General features: G+C 38.3%; 1 protein-coding gene across 3 annotated transcripts in view; it reads left to right on the top strand.

Annotated features, from left to right (window-relative positions):
• CTNND2 (catenin delta 2) overlaps nt 1-22366 on the top strand; it is a 1025780-nt gene that overhangs the window by 823175 nt on the left and 180239 nt on the right. For all 3 annotated transcript variants that reach the window (XM_067570033.1, XM_067570040.1, XM_067570046.1), the window contains one exon: nt 20759-20942. In XM_067570033.1, the coding sequence (XP_067426134.1) occupies nt 20759-20942 (184 nt within the window). The remainder of the gene's footprint in view (nt 1-20758; nt 20943-22366) is intronic.

Below are 22366 nucleotides of genomic sequence, written 5' to 3' on the forward strand. Positions count from 1 at the left end.
CAGTGCCTTATAGCAGCAGCCAGCCACTGCTGTCAGCCAGGGTCTCTGGGCTGGTGTCCGAAGAAGAGGGTGGGCTTGGACACCCCCAACCCCACCATGGAATCTAGGGTCCTGAGGGCACTGCTCGGCTGGTAAAGGCCCGAAGGGAGACGGGGCAGAAGCGAGGTGGCCGCCATCTTAAGACTGGTGGGAGCCCCGGGTGGCCATTTTGTGCCCACTGCACCAAAAGAAGCGCTTGGCCCACGGGAGCACGAAGGCCACCCTACCACAGTACAATTGAATTCACAGTAGAGTGAAGCATTTGAAATGTCCTGTAAAACTCACTTGTGGCGAGCAATGCACCCACTGCAAACTCATGTTGAGAAATGACTTTAAATTGTTATTGTTTGTAATTAACAAGGTGATACTGTGGTAACATCTCTGTTCCTGTTAATCCCAATAAATTATCTCTTAAAATCTTTTGGTTTATGTTTAAGCAAGCAGTATTGAACATTATTGAAGAGACTATTCCTGGATTCTAATAAGGCAGGAGGAACTGGAGTAACAATAATGTAAATGTCTACATATGAGTTACTGTAAAACTAATTTTAAACCGCACACATACTTGTTCAGAAATAGTAAGGGAATAAAGGTGAATACATTTGAGGAGCCATATGGTCAAATAAGAACAGAAAGACTTTTTCTAGCTTTTGGAATTTTTGTTGAGTGTAGGTCCTTTTGCAAAATGAGAGTATTTTAGACTCTTGGCTTTGGCTTATATTTACATTCTGCAAATACAGGCATGCCTATAAAACAGCTGGACAATTTACACTGTAAAATCTGTTTACAGCAAAATATATTTAACCACTGCCTAAATGGAGCTGTGTACTGGATAATTTTCTTTCCACAAAATGATTATCGTGAAAGGATGACCAGTATTTTATTTAAATCCTATTGGAGTCATTGTGTATTATCATTGTGCTTGAAATAATCTCATGCAAATATTCTTAAAATTCAGATGCTGCATATGTTAATGTTCTGGAGTGTCTTGCCCGGTTTAATTTTTCACTGTGATTTGCATTCATCTATGCAGATTACCAGTCTCGCAGAAGATTTAAGGAATTGTTATAATCCTTGGTAATATGCAAGCTAGTGAACGAAAGGAATTGTTTTTTCAGTATATTTTCTAAATGCAAACTTTTATTCAATTCTTTTTCAAAGTCCCTTAATTTTCAGATGATTTCTATAAAAATAAAATTGTATTCTCAGCTCTCAAAGTATGGTAGGGTTTGCAAAGCTCCTGGGAGTCATTTTGCTCTCCTTATGCCCATATTAGCTCTAGGTCACATCATTGCCCCTGCAGAGGAACTATAACAAGCTTTGCCCATGCCCAGATACTTTCGCCATTACCCTGTTCCTGATTCAGCCTCCCTACAGTCACAGATCAGTTTATTTCTTTCCTCACAAGAGTGATTATTCCAAATGTAACTGTATCCACATCCATTTTACTTATTTAAAGGTATTTTTATTGGTAAAATACAGAACATAGAAAGAAAAGTATGAAAGAAAAGTTGGTTAAAGGAAAACACACCTTTGGTATGGAAAGTACTATTAAATAGTCTCCAAATCTCACTTTAAGAAAAGTTGAATGCACTATAGGAAGTCCTCTTTTGTGACTTCCAATTGTCTCTCAGTCTGTTTCTGTCTTTCTATACCACACTTATCCAGTAAAGTAAACAGGTTTACTTTACTTTTTTCTGCCTTCCACCAGCACAGTGTCTGAGGGATGGGCTTATTTATTTTATTTTATTTTTAAGTATTTGGGATAGCTATGTCAAAAAGATAGGTTTTACATTTTGATCTTTCTCAGCTCTTGCAAAAGAGAATTCTGTTACTATAGTTTGGCAGTTGGGAAATCTCTGTCCCCTGTTTTCACAAGCTTCATCCTATGATACAGTTTCATTATATGTGGTGAGTACATTTGTCATAATAGATCTTGATGCTGGAGTGAGTGGCTGTGTTTTGAGGTAGCCCAGCCACAGCACACTGAAGAGCTTGAACCTTGAATTTGATCCAGAGTTGGGCCAGTGGAAGAGTCTCCAGGGGTCAGGGGTGATATTTTCAGGATTTTGTGTTGCTGAGTAGGCAGACAACTCCATACTAAACCAAGCAGAGCTTATTAAAGGATTGCTTTCATTTCCAGGTATAGTGTAGCAGACAAGCCTGGAGGTGATATTTGTTGGATCTTTAGCTGTGAGCACTGCACTGCAGAGAGTGTATCCTCCAGTCTAGAGTATTTTTAGCAGCTGAATCTATCTGAATACTAATGAAGAGTCCAGAAGGACACATAGGCTGCACTCTTTCTTAATTGAGAACAAATGCCTTAGATAGAAAACATTCTGGTGTTGGCTCTTTCTTCAAAATATTTCCCTTTTCCCACCACCATCACTTCCATCTAACAGTGATTTAGTTCCAGTGAACTTCCTTTCATCCAGGCACTGAGACAGCTGGGTGATGATGCTGTCGGTATTGGACATAAAAAGGAGATGAGTTGTCTGAATACTGTTGGCATTTGAGTCTGTATTATCCCATAGTCTCCTCCAGAGGTTTTGCTTAGATGTTGAGCCTTGTCCAACTCCAAAGATGAGAGCTCTGGATGTAGAGGTGCAGCCATCTTTCACAATTCTCTGGTCAGTCCAAGAGTGTATTTCTTGCCTTCAAAGAACCAGACTTTCCTCCCTCCTGTGGCCTTGGCTCCTTCTATATATTCTGTCTCTTTTTCCTGATCTTTAACCAATCTCTCCACTCTAGATCATTTCCTTCTTACCTCATGAATGTTCTTGGTTTTTCTATGTTGATTTTATTTACCTTGATAATAATTGACCTTTCATACTAACTCCCATCTCCCCTTTCTTGCCAGAACCCTGAAGAGATCTTTACGCTCACTATCTTAGTTTCATCACCTTTAACTGGCTCCCTGATTCCCTCCAGTCCAGCTTCACTCCCCCAAAACTATCTTCATTAATGAGATCATTAATGACCAAATAGCCAAATCAAGGAGACATTTCTCTATTCTGATCCTTCTTGATCGGTCTGCTGTCTTTAGACAATGTTGATGATGTCTCTGCTTTTTATTTTCATGTGGCTTCTTCCTCTATGTGCTTTCCTGGTTGTTCTTTTGCCTTATTGACAATTCCTCCAGCATTTCCTTTAACAGCTTCTCCCTCCCCTCTTTCCCTGTCCATTGGCAAACCCACAGGATTCTATTCTTGGTTCTCCCTTTTCTGCCTATGCTCCCTCAGTAACCTTATTTGTTCCATTGCTTCAGCAGCCTTCTCTCCATTGATGATTTCTGAATCCACCTTTCTACTACAGACTGTTCCCCATTTGTCTAATCTGGTTTACAGCTGCTCCTCTGGCTTTTTCTCTTGTATGTCTAGCTATTGTCTCAGATTTAATCTATTCAAAACTAAAATTATATTTCCTCTGAATCTTCTCCGTTTCCTCCTCTTATTGGCACAGGAGCCAGGTATATGCGGGCACATGTGGCTTTCCTCCAGATTTACATCTGCTCTAGTTAGGCTATCTGGGGCCAGTTTGATCCTCAGTGTAAATTAGGGCATTCTCAAGGCTTCCATGACATACTGCTTTCCACCTGTGGCACCAAGGGTCTCTGCAGCAGCCAGAAGTAGTTGAAGCAAGCTGTGACAGTTCAGGGCAACTGCACATGTATTTCCCCTCAGTTGTCCAGCAAGAATACCTGCTCTCAGGCCTCTGGCTCCCTAGCTGTTGCCTTTTTGGGCGGAGACTTGCCTTTTACTCTCTTTTGGCTGGGATATTTCCAAACTGCATAATTCCCTGTCTTCACTCTGTTATCTCCAGCAGAGGCAGGCTGCCCAAGCACCCCTGCTGACTTCCTCTTTAGAGATGGTTAACAGTGTGACTGCCCATAGTTATTGATACCACACGGCTATTTTTATGCAGGCCTATTTCATGCTTAGAAGCATTACAGAGAAAACATTAAAAACAATAAAAGAACCTTCACTCATACTAATAAGTTTGTCAGACATCACCCCAATTCTAACAAGGGCTGTAGCAGGAGCAGTCCTTTAACACCTCACCCAAGGAGTTTCCTTTGTGGTAACAAGTTAATCGCAGCTTCAGCTCAGAATAAGCACACACATAGCATATTTAGTGCATCCTTTGATCTAGAGTTTCCAGGTACAAGTTATTAGTAGATAATGTGTTTTCCTCTCCAGGGCATAGCGTCAAAGGGGTGGATTCAGTGTGGGTCATTTACATTCCTCTTATCCCCAGATACTTCCTAGGAAATCCACTTCGCACATATTGTTCCAAAAAGCCCTTTGCACTAGTCAGTCTCCAACAGATGTTTTATATGTGCAGTTCCACAATAACACACACAATTTTTAATACAATTGATCCCAAAGATATTAAACCTAATGCATCAGGGTTCAACCTAGTTCAGTAAAATTCATTCAGGACATTGCAGGATATTGTCAGTCTGTCTCACAAGCAACTCTCCAGCCAGTCCCCCATGTCAGAAGCTCTGAGAATGATTGGCATAGAACCATTACACCAGCTCTCTGCCTCATGAGGTATCCCCCTATGCTGGAGGTATTCCAGTGGCTGGAGCAATTGACTTTACTAGTGGAGCCAGCATAAAGGGACTGAAGAGTACCAATGAATCAGGCATATAATATACATTTGTATCTGAAGTGAAAAGCAGTAATGCAAACACACAATTCCCTGCAGGACCTGCAATAAGGGATGAGTCTTTGATATCCTCAGAGCGTCAAGGAGAATCTGAATTATAATGCACTGTTTTATTTTAGTGCCCTTTATTGAGAGTTCTGTATAATCTGGATGGAGCATACTTCATTAGCTGTCTCCTCATCCTAGTCATGTGCCACAACTCTAGCCAGCAGCTGCTGGTAAAGTGAAGCATAAAAAACTTTCATTAGGAAGTCTGAAATAATTGGAAATTCAAAGTCCCCTAATAAAAATGAATACAGGGAAGAGAATGTGGTATAAAATTAGCACACAGTCTGTGGATGGTGAAATAAATGATGTCTTTTCACTCATTAGGGATGACAATGCATAACTGATTTGCAGCTCCACTTTGACTCTCATGAATTATGAATTAATTAGGAACATTGTCCCATAATTATATTTTAGAATTTGCTCTATTGGCTGTATGGTTAGCACAAAACTGGCACTAACCAGTCTTAGCAAAGATAACACAGGGATCCTCACTGACTCCTATTGGAACTGATCAACTACTGCTGGACTCAGCCAACACATGCTTTTTACTTCAACTGATATTTCTGATCATTGGTTCCTTTCCCCCACCTCAGACAAAAGTTTTTACACTGTTTTTCACTTCTCTTCAAAGAACAAAAGCCATCCTGACTGGAATCTTAGATTCTGCTTCAGAAGCAACAAACTAGTTGAATTAGCAACAGACTTTCAAACAGTAACCCTTTATGACTGTGGCACTGTCAAACCCTTAGTATCTGGTCTGGCTGAGAAATGATTGTTAGCAAGTACTGTATGCAAGTGATGTAACTATAAAAAACAAAATGGCAAATTATTTCTCATTGCACTTGGCAGCCTATTTTAGGACAATATTAAAATGCAAATGACTGAGGTATAGCTTTTGTCTGGTGAAAATATAAAAGGGTTGGGTAAACTATGAGTTTTATCACAAAAGATATAGAGGGAGAAATTTGTTGGTAATTCGTGTTTTAGTTTAAATTTGATTTTAAGACAATTTGAATCGCTTTTTGAGAAAGTTACCAAATCAGTGGATTTAATGAAGGTACTAGATGTCTTTATTATAGAAATATATACCATTGTGCCCCATAAAGCTGTGCAGAAAAAGTAATTCACACAAAGTCACAGAAGTATAAAATTAGTATAACTGATAAACCAGTTCCTGAATGAGGAACAAAATAAAACTAAGCTTTTAGGCTTTAAACAAGTGATACCATTTTACTGTACTAATTAGGGAGATTAGAACAAAAATGGGGGGGTGGGGAATAGGAAAAGAAACAAACTGAGGGAGAATGTGCTTGGAAATATAGAATGATTGAGTTCTCTAATAAATTCATTTGGTCCATGCAAATGAATTTCAGTTTTCATATTTGCACTAGCAAAAATTGTTGGGTATCATCAAAATATGAGAAGATTCCCCATCCAATATGACCTGTGTCTTTCTTTGGAATGCCATAAGGTAGATTAGTCAAAGAACAGAAGAACTTGGCTTTAGTTTTAAATAATTACTATGATGATCAGAAATGCCTTTGGCTGCTTCAGGGAATTTGAAGGCTACAATAAAACATTTCATATTTCCTCCTGGAGATAAGGACATTTCACACTCAGGTTCCATGTTTTGTTTATGTTTTCTAGAATTTTATATAACTCTTATTTAAAGATGGTTTTAGACATTGATTAGGAATCAGTTATACTTCTGTTTAAAACTTTTTTTTAAACTCCTCCTCATTTGCTATCTTTGGCTACAAAGGCATGTAACCCTTTCCTACTAAACTTCCCAACCAATCTTCTAGTGGGATAATAATAATCTTAAAAGAAGCACTATTTTGGTTACCTCTATTTTGACCTAAAACTAAGAGTGAATACTAAATCTTATCAAAGGAGAGAAATTTTATATTAAGTATTTAAGGCAGCCGTTCCAAACTGGGGGTTGTGACCCCAAGTGGGGTCGCTTCATCAGCAGATGGGGTCATAACAATCCCGAGCGTGCAGAGGAAGCCATTTTATACACACTGTATGTATGCACCATATGCACGAGGTCATGTTGCATGGAAGATGCTGTTTTGCTCTACAGTGCAGCATAACCTTGAACCTTGTATGTGTGAGAGATTATGCAGTCTAGAGGACGCCATTTTGTAAAGCTCCTTTCTTCTGTATAGACAGTTCTTGAAAATGTCAGGCCTATATTAGCATGATATATAATGCTGCAAATCTTGCCGTTAATAAAAATAATACTAATATTAAGAAAAAATATTAAAAGCAACACTTCTTGTGCATAAACAAACAATCATATAAAGCTTTAATAGTATCCTTGTGCTTTATCTGTTATGTCACTTTCTAATGGACATTTTAATATTTTGTAATGTAGGATAAGACGTTAAAAAGACCACATTTACCACAGAATTCTCACTGATAAGAAGTCATATTTAACACAGAATTGTGGTGTAGGGATGAGCACTTAGTATTTATGATTTTCGAGCAGTTTATCAATTTAATTATTTTCTGCAGAAGTGCCCTTGACATTAGCTCAGTTACTGGAGTGTGTAAACACAGATGTAAAATTTTATTGTGGTATACACTACTAATTTCTAAATGACATCCATTTATAGCCCTAAAGCCTTTTAAAAATTTGTTTTTATTGGAGGGGAATCAGGCCTTTTAACTAATTCATGGCCCATTTTCAAAAATAAAGTTTAAAATACCTGTTGATTGTATTCTTACAATATTTTTCTTTGTTACAATCCTAAGACCATCATAGTACCACATATTTTGGATCGAGAAATACCTAGAAAATTGTGGTTTTGTTTGGGAATTAATACTAGATTTTTTTTCCTGTGAAATTTTCAAAATGAAAAGCAAAAGGAAATAATAAAACTATGCAAAATCTCTAGCAAGTTGCTTATATTGTGTCTATGAAAGCTACAGATTGCAGCAAATAAGTTCAATAGCTCTGGTGGATTTTTTTATTGTTATTATTAAGTGTTTTGTAGGATAAGGTTTAAGGGTCTTTTTTTATTATGCTTACTGAATCAGTGAAGCGTGCTTGCATGTCTAAATGCTAAATATTCTTAATTTAAATATAAGATTTGGAAGATGTTAGCTTTAACTAATCTGTCTTCATTGGCTCTTTAAATTGATAACAATGGGAAGTACTGTTTTCCTGTTTGAAATGATTAAAAGCTGACTAAATCTTCTGTGCCTACTTAACTTACTTTAGATGCAGTAATTTAACATAGTAATATAATTCCTTTTGACTTCATTGGGACTGCTTGTGCTTAAGGTTAAGTACACGCTTACATACTTTGCTGGATCAGGGCCATTGTTCAGGATCAAGCCCTTATATACTGTATTTTCTCCACTGGCTTCTTTCTTCCTATGCAGTAGCTTTCTTAATAGTTGAAGGTTAGATACTCATTTGATTTTATCTCCCATTGCTTGAGTTATTATCATCCACATTATTTTTCATCCCCCTATCCCAGTGACCTAATCCTGTGGGGCAGCTAAGATTTCCTACAAAGTGCTGAGCAACTTTAAATCTCATTGAAATAGTATTTGAGCAAGAATACAATTCTCTTAACCAAACCTAAGACTACTTGTCATAATTTACAGCCTGTGCTTCAGCACAGTAATCAAATACCTTCAGCTCTCCTGTGAATCTTCAGGTATATCCATCACATAATATTTATTCTGAAGGAACTGTTGTAAGTATCCATTTGCACCAGTATAAACTAATCAGATAAGTACCTTTTTCAATATCCAGTGGATGTACTGTACCTAAAAATCTCCATATAATTCTACTTGAGTTAGCTTTTACAATTTGTTTTCTAAAGGTACTATCTACATTTTAGATTCTGTATTCATCTGTAGACAGCAGTTTGACTGCTTCAAGAAATGTAGCCAGCTTTCAAGAGAGAGCCCAAGAAAAAGAGTTAATTATCCCTCAATAGCTTCTTCAAAGACAAAAAACACATCCACCTATTCAGGTACCACCACCACCAACAATAAAACCTGTATAAACAAATCAAGCTATTCCCTTACAGTCCGGGAAGGGAGACAGCGATTGTTATTGTTTGTTTCTATTTTTAAATACTTGGGAGACTAAGGGTACGTCTACACTGGAATAAAAGATCCACAGCATGGCCTCAGTTGGCCCAGTTCTGCTGACTCAGGCACATGGAACTCAGGCTCATGGGACTCAAGCTGCCGGGCTAAAAATTGCTGTGTAGACATTTGTACTTGAGCTGGACCCCCGGCTCTGGGACCTTCCTCCCACATGGGTCCAAGAGCTCAGGCTCCAACCCAAGCCCAAATGTCTACACAGGAGTTTTACAGCCCTGCAGTCCATGCCCCGTGAGCCCGAGTCAACTGACCCAGGCCAACAGTGTTTAATTGCTGTGTAGACTTACCTTAAGGATACATCTACACTACTATGTAAGCCCAGGGTTAAAAGAACTTGAGTTAGCAGACCCTGGGTTTGTTAACCTAGGGCTTGAGCATCTACATTGATTTGTAACCCCAGTTTAGGAACAGTTGAACCCTGGGACTCCAGCATCTACACTGCATTATGTGGGCTCAAGCCCAGCCACTGATGTCCCAGGCTTCATATCTCTCTCCCAAAATGTGACTGCTGTAGCACTTTGTAGTGCAGTGTGAAAAAACTTGACTGTCCGCCAAACTTGACTGTCCAGAGGACAAATGAAGAAGGCCCGTGGGATTATGGATACTTTTGGCAGACTCCCAGCACATGTGTCCAGTGGGGCTACATCTACATTGCAAAGCAATAGGGTTTGAACCCTGGGTTCTAACACCCTGGGTCCAAGCCTTGGGTTAGAGTGATTTGTGTGTTGATGGAAGAGGGGTTATCCTTGAGTTTGAATCCTGGTCTTACAGTGTAGACATACCAGTGTAGACATACCATAAGACACTATGGAGATGAGTCTATATAAGTAGCTAGTGTTCCAAAAGCCCAGGCCTTGCTGCCAACTGGCAGTCAGATTTCCAGTCTGTGGGTTTTAGGTCGGTAATTTTCTCCAAAAAACTACAATTCCATTCAATCTGTATTACATGTATAGTGGTAAATAGAGAAGTAATTTTACAAATTGTGTAATTTTACTTCAAGGATGATGTTGTCTGTCACACAGCATTTAAGTAAACAAGATTGTCACTTTTATTGAATCATTTTCTGCAAATCCTATTACCAATTTGCATTCCAATCATAATATCTACCTCTCCTCCATGCACGCCTTGCTGCTCTCTAGATATTTTGATTCTGGAATTGAGAAAAATAACTGTCTTTATCCACAGATGTAATTTGTTGGGCTGATGAGGAGCGACTCTTTTTCATAATGATCCCATAGCTAATTCACCTTCAGTTGTCCTCAGTCAACCATGGAAAAGTCCTAAAACTGATGCTTTTTAAATATTCTGCTTTCTTCACATTCTTAGCTCCATTCCAAAATCCCTGATGTAATTTAAGATTAGTTGTCAGTGTTACTGACCTTTTGTTTAATCTTTTCTTACCTGTGCCTGATCCAACAACACTGTTCTAGACTGGATCCCATGAATTCACATTATTTTTAGCCTTCTTGAGACTCTATGCCCCTCTTTGCTCAGCTGCGATTTTTAATATTCTTTTTTTCTGCTGAGATGATGGACAAGCAACCTTCTACATCAGATTCCTCTGAAATTCGCAGCCATATTATAAGCAGAGATCACCTTTGCAGCCTACATGTTTTAACTCAGTGAGACACATGAGCCTACATTGCTCTGAGTAGCAGGAGACTTGGAAAGTTACATGGAACTGTGTCACATTTGCCACAGTTCTACTATCTAGCCTCAGGGTTTCCCCTCTTCTTCTGTGTTCTGTTGTTTCCAGTCCCGTCATACTTGTGAAACTGAAGTGTCTTAAAAGCTTAAGTATAAATTGGGGATAATTATGTTTTTATTTGCAAAAGTCAGTAAAATTGGTTTTGTATACTTAATTCACTGAAAATAATTTGTCTCCTAAGGCAAGAAAAGAGCAGATGGGTATTTAAATGAACCCATCATCTCGTCATAATGTGCCACTGAATGGATATATTTTTATTTAAGGTTTTGAACTTTTCTCAAAATTGTGCTGAGGGCAGGACTAAATCTGGAGCTGTGAATGGCGGACTTCGTTACAAAATATATTATAAAAACATCACTGCTGCACATAAAATTATGACTTGACATACATTTCAACTTTAAGATTTTGGTTAATAATTAAAGGTTTTATTTTTACAAGAGCCTCAACCTAGCCTTCAGTTGAGTGTGAGCAAATGTTGCCATTTAGATGTCTGACTTCCTAATTAGTTGTTCTAATCAAGTAATGAGATGTCTAAATGCTTTAATCTACAACTGCAGTAAATTGTGTTTTCTGGGTTGGAGGCTGTTCAGAATAACAGACCCTGTATAAGTGGATAGATACATTGGTAATAGGTGCTATACAACATCCTTAGATAAATAGACAGGTGTAAACATTTTGAAAATCTTCTCTCTGTCATATGTGCAATATCCATTAGACTTCATTTGTGAAGTGTTTTCTAATAAGCCACTTAATATGGAAATGCTGTTGTCACTGGGTCTTAAATAGCATATTGGAGCCAAAGTCTTTATTTTGAATAGAGTTCATTATTTTCCTTCACAAGGAGAATTTGAGTGGTAAGATCACTCTCCTGCTTTCCTTTCACTTAGAAAACTTTTTTCTTTCTCTGTGCCTGATGAAGATAATATGGGACAGACTTAACTTCATCATTGTCAGGGAAAAGAGGATATCAGCAAAAATACTCTTTTTCACCATAACTTATTTCTCCTTTTAAATTAATCCCCCCAATGTCTAATGTCAAATACGACAATTACCTGGCAGGCCTGGCTGACTTCTCCTCCCCCATCACAGTTCAATATATATTATTTTCAAGATATTCAGGAAACCAGAAGAAATGGTGGGCCAAACACAGCCCTTCAGCAAGTGGTTTCAACTTTACTTCAGTCAGTAGAGTTACACTAGGTTTGAATTCAGTCTAGCAAAACTTTCTGGTAAAAGTTTCGAAATTAAGTTTCTAGCAACACATTCAAGCTACATTAATATATATAATTAAGCTATATAATTTAATAATTGGTTATGTTCATGCGTGGCTTTTATGCGTGCAGCCAGTTTGGAGCCTGCATCCCCTCAAGTCTTATATGCTAAGTAGGGAGTTTATATGTCTGACCTTTGCCTCCTTCTTTCACATGTGTCTGAGATGCAGACACAAATGAGGGAATCGCCTTATTCTGCTGTGTTCATTACACAACTCAAATAGATCGGCTTGTGATGAGTCTGGGAGCTGCCCCCTTAACTCTGCACAGTTCCTCTGTCAAAATCTATTTGAAAATGTCTTTGGTATAAGTACATTATCAGCAAATCAAACACACTTTAAAAAGTAGTGGTCCCTCCTTCCAAGAAAATGTATCATTGTGACAATTTCACTTTTTCACAGTTCAGCTAGCCAGGAAACAATGGTGCTGTAAAAGCTGCAGAATTAGGCAGTTGCCCTCTTTTAAGTACATCAGTTTAATTTTCTTGAAGTTGTAGGTGGCTCCTATGGTTAGAAAAGAACAATTCTATTAAAACATGCACATTTTTCACATTTTTCTGCCATCCTTCTACCACGAGTTCAGCAGAATGGATGTAGTTTGTGTGGAGCCAATGCAGGGGCTCAGTTACCCTGCTCCCATGGAGTACAGCTACAAGTCCCAATACCTAGTCCTCTTTATAGAACAGCATCACAACCACAGAGGCTTCTGAGCATTGAAACTAAAGTAACAGCTACAAAATGACTCTCTGGCACTCCATGGCCTGGGGGAGAAGATTCGTTCCCACACTGGACCCCAGCAAATGTCCCTTATAGTTTGACCTCTGCAGAGGATATTTAGGCTGGGCACTTAACTCTTAATTGTCATACACATTGGGTCAATTTTCAGCATCACTGTTTAAGGATACAAATACCTTTTCAAAGTTGTTTTTATGCATACAGTCAAATATGAGAGCGATCAGGTGTCTCTGACTCCAGCATTACATACTCTCCATCTAGACCCAGCCATAGTCTATTTGGTGGAGATGGAAAGAAAAAGAGAGAGAGAATGGAGGAGTTAGGGAGGTGGAGGTTTGTTTCCTTCCAAAGTGCAGAAATGAAACACAAAAATACTTTAATACAAATTTAAGAGTAGAATATTAAATGCACCAAATTCAGAGAAATCTAAAGGTCTGGTTCCTGCAGCAACATTTATTTATCTGCATTGTTCATACTATATGTTTTATTGGATGCTGAACATTTTACAGGAAAGAAAACAAAAATATATAATAGCAATGTTGTTGGAATGATGTTTCTGGGTGAACTTCAACCTTTCAGTTTCTTGACTCTTGTTTACATTTGTAACATTAATATTATGTTGGTATGTGAGGGCTGTTTGTTTGCCTTTTTATAAATTACATATGATAAAATGATATTAAACCCCGTGCTGGATAGTTTAACACTCCCTTTCCTATTCTGGACATGGATTCTGATTAGGCCCACATTCTGCTCTTGGATGTATGTGTGACATCTGTTTCTTAATTGTTGTGGAATCTGAGGGTAGCATTTGGCACATCATGTCAGTAGTTGTATAAATATTGGAACTGGAGTAACTCAGACACTGGCCAAAAGCTACAATGAAGAGTTTAATGATCAAAAATGAATTTGAGCTTCAAACCAATCAGGTATTCAGTTTTTTTCTTTGTCCAGATAGCTTGATTAAATTTAGCCTCTTCAAAATTTAAAAATATCTTGCTCTGTTCCATTCAGTTAGATTATGCAATACTCCTTCAAATAGCTTAAATTCATATGACTTGGGTTGAAAGACTTGCCATTATTTCCAGCACCTGATCTCTGTTTTTAAGTGTATTGATCCTGTCTTCAACCTTCTGATCTATAAAGTGTTAAAGAGGAATGTACTCCAAAGCTTTACATTAGTACTGATTGCTCTTCTCCCTGCAATATACATTTGGCAAAACCCTGAAATTCTTCCTCAGATCTTACTAGAACAAAACTCAGCATGAGATTTTTCAGGAATAAAGATTGAGTAAAATAGTGTAAGGAGTTCAGTATTTAGCCCATGAATATTTTATGATTAGGTTTTGTTTCTGATGGGAGTTAAATCAACACACAGTCAGGTTATTCATATTTTGCTACTATTTGAATAGAGGGAAAATGGACTTTGAAATGGCTGCTATATTTAGTAGAGATTTGTTTTTCCGGAACAACCTGTGGCATGTCTCATAAAGATATCTTCAATGAAAGCTCTCTCGTTGTCCAAAAACAATGCTGAATATAAAATACAGACTGCTGGTTCATCTGGGGATCAGAATTTGCTGCACCTGGAGCTCAGGAGGCACATGGGCTTTGGGAAGCTGACTGACCTGAACGTTTTCTCTTCCTCTGAAAGGGAAGAAGAGATTAACCAGTAAAAAGTTACCTGTGGGATAATACCCTTCAGTACAGTGTATGTTGCTGGGGAAAGAGATGGGGCACATCCTAGGAGCTAAAAAAAGGTGTGATGTCACCAAAGATGTCACACTGTCTAGACATAGCTTTTTTCCAAAGAACAGGGCTGAGGAGGAAGAGCAGATAACACATGAGGCAGTGAAAGACTGGCCAAACCCCAGAGTGGGGTTGAGTTGCTTCTGCCTTGCCATTAATTCTCTTCCCCTGCTCCAGCAGATGCATCCAGATGGCTTTGTTGGCACTAGCAAAATGAGTGGGAATAGAAAATATGTTACTTAGGGCCTTGGTTATACAAAATCTTGTACCACATTACTTATGCTGGGATATTTAAAGTGGAATGACACCCTCCCTCCCCGCAGTGGGGACACAGTTATATAGGGATAAAGGTGCCTTATATTGATATAGCTATTCCCAAACAGGAAGTGTGGGATTAATAGGCACCATGCTGGTATATGTGCATCCACACTAAGGATTATACAAGTATAACTTCCTCGGTAAAAAAAATCAGACCCCTAACTGACATAGATATACTGGTATGAAATTTGCATGTAGATCTGCCAAATACATTTTAATTAACACATTGTTAATCACCATTTAGCACCTAGTGAAGACAAAAACATTTTGGTTTAAAAATCTGTTAGATGATCATGGCAAGAAAGGATTGACTATGACTGCTAACATGTTTTTAAACACAACTGCTTTTATCTACACTAGGGCCATTTTTACATTGGAAAGAAGATGTATTTTTAACATTTTAATTAATGTGTTAAAATCCTAGAGTAGACATGCCCTCTGCAAGCCTAGGGTAGGATGGGGTAGATTAGTAACTGGATTGAAGTGCAATTTGAGGTGTCATTAGAGGAATAAATTGATAAATTAAACAATAATAAGTCACCAGGACCAGCTGGTATTCACCCACAGGTTCTGAAGGAACTCAGATGTGAAATTGCAGAGCTTCTAACTGTGGTGTGTAACCTATCATTTAAATCAGCATCTGTATCAGACAATTGGAGGATAGTTAATGTGATGCCAATATTTTAAAAAGGCTTCAGAGGTGATCCTGGCAATTACAGGTTGGTAAGCCTAACTTTAGTACCAGGCAAATTGATTGAAACTAGAGCAAAGAACAGAATGATCAGACACATAGCTAAACACGATTTGTTGGGGGAAGAGTCAACCTGGCTTTTCTAAAGGGAAGTCATGCCTCACCAAACTGTTAGAATTCTTTGAGGGGGTCAATAAGCATGTGGACAAGGGTGATCCAGTGGATATAATGTATTTAAACTTTCAGAAAGCCTTTGACAAGGTCCCTAACCAAAGGCTCTTAGGCAAAGAAAGCAGTCATGGGGTGAGAGGGAAGGTCCTCTTCTGGATTAGTAATTGGCTAAAAGATAGGCAAGAAAGAGTAGGAATAAATGGTCAGTTTTCAGAATGGAGAGCGGTAAATAGTGGTGTTCCTCAGGGGTCTGTACTGGGACCAGTACTGTTCAACATATTCATAAATTAACTGGAAAAAGTGGTAAACAGTGAGGTGGCAACATTTGCAGATGATTCAAAATTATTCATGATAGTTAAGTCCAAAGCAGACTGTGAAGAGTTATAAAGGGATCTCACAAAACTGGGTGACTGGGCAACAAAATGGCAGATGAAATTCAGTGTTGATAAATGCAAAGTAATGCACATTGGAAAACATAATCCCAACTATACATACAAAATTATGGGTTCTAAATTAGTTGTTACCATTCAAAAAAGAGAAGTTGGTGTCATTGTGGATAGTTTTCTGCAAACATTTGCTCAATGTGCACCGGCAGTCAAGAAAGCTAACAGAATGCTAGGAACCATTAAAAACAATAACAAGACAGAGAATATCATAATGCCTCTATATAAATCCATGGTATACTCACATCTTAAATACTGCATGCAGATATGGTCACCCCATCTCAAAAAAGGTATATTGGAATTAGATAAGGTACAGAGAAGGGCAACAAAAATGATTAAGAGTATGGAACAGCTTCCATATGAGGAGAGATTAAAAAGATTGGGACTTACCATCTTAGAAAGGAAATGACTAAAGGGGTTATGATAGAGGTCTATAAAATCATGAATGGTGTGGAGAAATTGAATAAGGATGTATTATTTACCCCATATGTAACACAAGAACCAGAGGTCACCCAATGAAATTAGTAGGCAACAGGTTTAAAACAAACAAAAAGGAAGTACTTGTTCTCACAACACACAGTTAACCTGTGGAATTCTTTGCCAGGGGATATTGTGAAGGTCAAAACTATCACAGTGTTAAAAAAAGAATGAGATAAGTTCATGGAGGATAGGTCCATCAAGGGCTATTAGCCAGAATGGTCAGGGATGGGACACCATGCTCTGAGTGTCCCTAGCCTCTATTTGCCAGAATCTGGGAGCGGATGACAGGGGATGGATCACTTGTTGACTGCCTGTTCTGTTCATTCCCTCTGAAGCACCTGGCATTGGTCATTGTTGGAAGACAGCATACTGATCTAGATGGACCACTGGTCTGACCCATTCTGACCGTTCTTATGTTCTAATATAACTACATGTGAAGTGCAGCCAGTAAACTTTATTAGAATCCAGCAGTTGGTTTCCATTGGGGGACCAGAACCAATAGACCCATCACTCTGTTCCAAAAGCTATTTCCCAACTGGAACCAGCTGAACTTTTTCAGCAAGGATTTCCACTATGTTTTATACACCAACCTTGAGGCTACCACCATCTTTCCTTCCCCCTCCAGGCCAGTGCATTTGAAGCTGAGAAGGTGAGCCTGTGGGCAGAGATACAGGCATATTCAACTGCCACTTATGAGCATTTTGCTGTATGCAAAGCATATTAGGTACTTTACAAATAAAGGGAAAGCCAAGGCCCCTCCCTTGAACACGTTAAATTTATACAGGCAGCAAGCAAATTGAGGGGATAGAATGCAATGATAAGAAATGGCTGAGCAAGAGATGATGTTCAGCATATGTCCAGTTAGTTCCTAATTTTGTTTTGTTTTGTTTGTCTCTCAGCAGTCATCTATAAATAGCAAAGCTTTCCAGTTACAGTCAGGAGTGGTTATCTCTGTTGGAAAATTAATCCATGTTTGATAGGGTAGCTGCAATTATACATGGATATTGGGTGAGCTGCAAAAGCCAATTCCCTGCCCTCTTGGGGACAGATAATTCTATTCAGGCACCTGGTAGACAGTTCAGAGATGGGAGTTTGATCTATTTCTGCTGGGTCTTGCTGTTAGTCTGTTCCATACATGTCTATTGTGCAAGAAAACCAACGGTGTCAAGGCTGTCAAGGCAGGCTGCTATGATGCCATCTGGAAAAGCTCCTTGTGATGGATGATTGGGTTTAGCTGTGTGGGTTCAGAGTGCACAGCACCTGGGATGCAAGCTTGTGTAGCCACACACACAGCTGGTAGGCAGTATGCTGAGATACATTTTGGGTATGTAGGGGAGCAGCTTGGCACATCTCAGGAGGTGGCTGAGATAAAAAGCCATGAGGACCTTTTCTATGCCTCCTTATCAGCCAAGGAAAGAGCTTTTATTCCTCCCTCCCCCTCCCCCCCCCCTAAAAAAAAAAAAAAACTGGTACTGTGCCTCCTGGGGGAAGTGCTCCTGAGCTTGCTTTCCCCAGCTTCTGCCATCAATCCTTGAGTGGGGAAGGGTCTCTGGGAATGCCGTCCTCCGGCTGCTGCAGCTGGATGGAAAGGGAGTTCCTGCACTCGTGATTGGGGAGAATAAAAGTTCCAGTGATATGTTCTGTACCTTTTAAAGCCCAAAATTTTAAATTTGAAGGATTGTCACATTATGCCAGGATTCCTGTTGTTCCTTCTGTTAACAGGTGCTGGAAGTCTGCAAGGAGCTGCAAGTTAATTGCTGCTGACTCAATGAGACAGTGTGACTTCTTAGATTCCGCCTTACATGTAAGAGAGGGGAGAGCACTTCCCTGACAGAAGGAATTAGGATGGTCAGATCTGGTCTGGTGATACCATACGAATTAATGTTATTGTGGAGTTAAAACCAGATCCCAGGATGGGTGACTTTTTGACATTACAGTGAATGTGGAGTTGGGTAGAGATTCCACCAGTTTACAAACATCTGTTGCATCACCTTATTGAGGGAAAGCTCTTGTGTAGAATGTCTAGTGAATATATAAATAAGGAGAAGGAGCTTAAAGATTATCACTAACAACTGTCAGCATGTTGTTGTAGGTGAGGTAATATCTTTTATTGGACCAACTTCTGTTCTGAAGCTCTTCTTCAACAACAGAAGTTGGTCCAACAAAAAATATTACCTCACCCACCTTGTGTCTGTAATATCCTGGGACCGACATGGCTACAAGAACACGGCATATATCATGTTGTGGTGATATTTATCAGGGTTTACTTTTGGTCAGTAAGAACCTGCTGGAAGATAAGAGAAGAAGGAATATTAACTTGGAGTAAGGGGGGAAAATCAATGGGATTATGCATATGCTTAAATGCTTTGTAGGATGGAGGCCCCGGTTTCTCCTTTCTATGTGCCCGGTCTCCATTTACAGTTTGTGGCTAAATGAATTCTTAGGTTGCTCTGCCAAATCCTAAGTGTTGTTTTGAGACCACCAAACAAGTTATCATCTGTATTTCTTTTCTTCCATTTTTCTGGAATAGGGCTTCTTTGGAAAAAGTCATTAGATATACTCCCATTGGCATTGAATCAGTTTTGGACCCCATTCTTCACTGCTATGCACTATGGATATCACTTACATCTGTGTAGAGTGGAAAGTGAGTGTCAAAACTATCTCTGGTGCTGTGGTAGTATTTTACACAGATGTAAATAACTATACAAGGTGCAAGGCAGTAGAGAATTAGTTCCTTTGTGTATATAGAGAACATGTGCCAATAAAATCTTGATAAGCCAAGGCAATGGAAAAATGGAGTTAATAGCTCTGCAGATGCATATGCTCTTAAAGAAATACAGTATTTCATTCCCTGTTTGAAAGAAAATAATTCAAAGGGATGTGAATCCTAGTTTGAAGAAAGAAGTTATTTTTAGATGATGGAAAAATAGTTGTATTCATGTTTCAGTTTTTTCATTTTTCTGGCTCTAAAACTGACAATGAATTAGTTATCTGCTCACTGTATATGGAATATTTCAATCAGGTCATTCATTACTGAAACAGTTACCCAAATGACTGACATTAAACAGTATGTACCAAAAATATACAATGTTATGTATGAAATATGTAGTGGAACTTCATCTTATAAATAAAACTAAAAAATTAAATTCTTTAGTTATTGATTCATATTTACTGCAGGTCTCCTTCAGATCTCAGAACACTGAAAAAAGATTCAGCATGAACCATTTTTCTACAAACTAGTTTCTTCCATCTTATTTAGACTTGTAAATGAATGGGCTATAGATTCTCTGTTTATAATGCCTACAACTAACTGTTTTGTCTACTTTCTTTATTTTTATATTTAAGTAACTCAAATGATATGGCTTCCTTTTGATAGTCTATCTTTAAATACCAAAATGTGAGAGTAGTTGTCTTTCTTACAATGTAATCTTTAGGGCTATGCCCAAAAAATTGTCTTTTTATTGTAATTTTTCATTTGTTTTTTGTAATTTGTGACTCTTAGCCCAAGGTATCTCTTTCCAAGAAGTTATCTCGTTACTGTTTGTACCTCTAGCCTTGTTACCTGTGGATAACATTTTTAATACTGCTATATTTCATTAAGTAACAAATAAAATTCTAGCTAGCTATCTACATATATTAATGTGTAGGCCATTCATATATTAATAAAACTAATGATATTCTATCCTTGCAAAATTGTCCTGAGTATTACCAGCTGAGGCACAAAATCTACTTGCATGCCCTGTGCCATAATGACAGTGGAGAAAAAATAATTGACTAGCCTGCAAAAAATGATTTTTTATGGGTGAACAGAATTTTGCAAGGCTGTTACACTTCATGTGAGTTTTCAAAGGAGCACCTTTGGTAGTTTTGTAGATAGAGCATTAGTCTGGCCACCCCGTTCAAGTTACACGGGAGCTCTTAAGAGGAATTACTTTTGTTCTGTCCATATAGTTACCAGTGGATGGCAGTCTAATCTGTAGTACAAAACTGTTCTCTATTATTTATTTTTATTACTTTTTAATAAAAAATGTAATTAAATCACAATCATGCTGACCAGTTGTCAGCCTTAATCCTGAGAAACTTCAGGGTTGCTGTGGCGACTCTGTTTATCTTTAAAGGAAAATTAAAAGGTAACTTCTTAGTGGGGCAAAGTTTAGTCCTTACTGACCCTTCAGACACTAGGCAGACTTTCTTTGACATGCTGTTTGATTAAGAGTATCAGTGCCATGAAAAGTAATTTCAAAAGAAGAAATGTTATCTGTTGTCACCAAAAATACTAATTATTACTCATTTGCTTTTTATAGGAGTTCTCTGGAATCTATCCTCTTGTGATGCACTGAAAATGCCAATTATCCAGGATGCCCTTGCAGTGTTGACCAATGCAGTGATCATCCCCCACTCTGGATGGGACAACTCACCCCTCCAGGATGATCACAAAATACAGCTCCATTCATCACAGGTGCTGCGCAATGCCACTGGGTGCCTAAGGTGAGTAAGCTTAATTATGCTATTTTATCTTGAATTTTCATTCCCAACACCCCAAATATATTAAACTCGGTTTGCATTTCAGTAGGAAAGATGAGTTTTCATGTGGTAGCCCTTAAATCTTGAAATTAAATTCCATAGATGAGCTTCAGGCCATTCAAGAACAATCTGTACAATTCTTTTTAATAGTTTTGACCCATCCCCTGCACCAAAGCATGTTGCAGATATTTTTTACTACTTGTAGATTGTCTCATTTCCCAGTGCCTAAATGGTTTCAATGTGTTCTCATTATCACTCCAATTTTATTAGTATACAAAGTAACACAGACACTTACATAAAGGAATGTTTGAGTGCCTTATGGGTTCCAAATGCCGTTGAATGCAATGTGAATTTCTAAAGCAGCTGGGACTTTTTTATGCAAGAAAGAGAGATGAAAAAAGATGTGTTGAAATAAACCAACCCATTTAATATTATGTAACCAAATACACAAACTGTTCCTTAACAGGTATTGTAACAATCTGCAGCCCTTGAATATCTGTTGTTAATTTGTAAAGTGGATGTAGAGACAAGGGTAGCAAGATCAGGAAGTATATCTTCCCTGACAAATTTACATCAAGAGAATGAATCAGAAACTCCTGAGTTCTAGTCCTATTTCTTGCACTAACTTTTTTATACATTTTGAGCAGGGTCCACAGCCTATGTGTATCAATTTCTCCCTCTGTATAATTCAGATAATATTAATCTACCTCACAGGGTTACTATGGAGATTAGTTAGTTAATGTTTGTGAATCACTTTGCAGAAATAATATGCTATATAAATACTATGTATTATTGGTATTATTGTAATTTTAACTGTCAGTGTAGCTCCAAATGTTGGTGTATGGTTAGAGTTGCAACTAAATAGGGTGTTTTGCTGTTTGCTCCATTACTTATCTATCGTGGGCAATGAGGTGGGTGGGTTGGTTGGTTGGTTTCTGGTGAGTTGTCTGATCCTTGGAAATAGCACCAGAAGTTCTGTGGAAAAGTAATACAGTATTTGCTTGACTAGCGTATTAATGTTACAAGAAGAATTGGTAATACTTCATAAATGTCTTCCAATACGGAGATATTGAACTTAAAGTGGCAGCATGTAATGGCTATGTGAGGGCTTAGGTATTTGCATGTCAGCCTCTTCCGAATTTGAAAGGAGTTTGGTGGTATGTCTTGGACTTGTGTCACACTATGTTTCAAGACACTAAAGAGTAGAATCTCATGGAAATGTGTGATTCCTACTATTGTGAAAGAAGTACCCATTCCCATGATATCCCTGCCATGTTATCTGGAAAGGATGGACACAAACTTAGAGAGTTGATCTTCACTATGCAATACCTCCTCCTCAGCTAAACTGTGCATATGTTCATCTAGAGGCACAGAACATTCAGAAAGGA

The sequence above is a fragment of the Emydura macquarii genome, unplaced genomic scaffold, assembly GCF_026122565.2.
Source record: "Emydura macquarii macquarii isolate MOO-44397 ecotype Brisbane River unplaced genomic scaffold, CSIRO-AGI_Emac_v2 contig_320, whole genome shotgun sequence".
Classification (NCBI taxonomy): domain Eukaryota; kingdom Metazoa; phylum Chordata; order Testudines; family Chelidae; genus Emydura; species Emydura macquarii.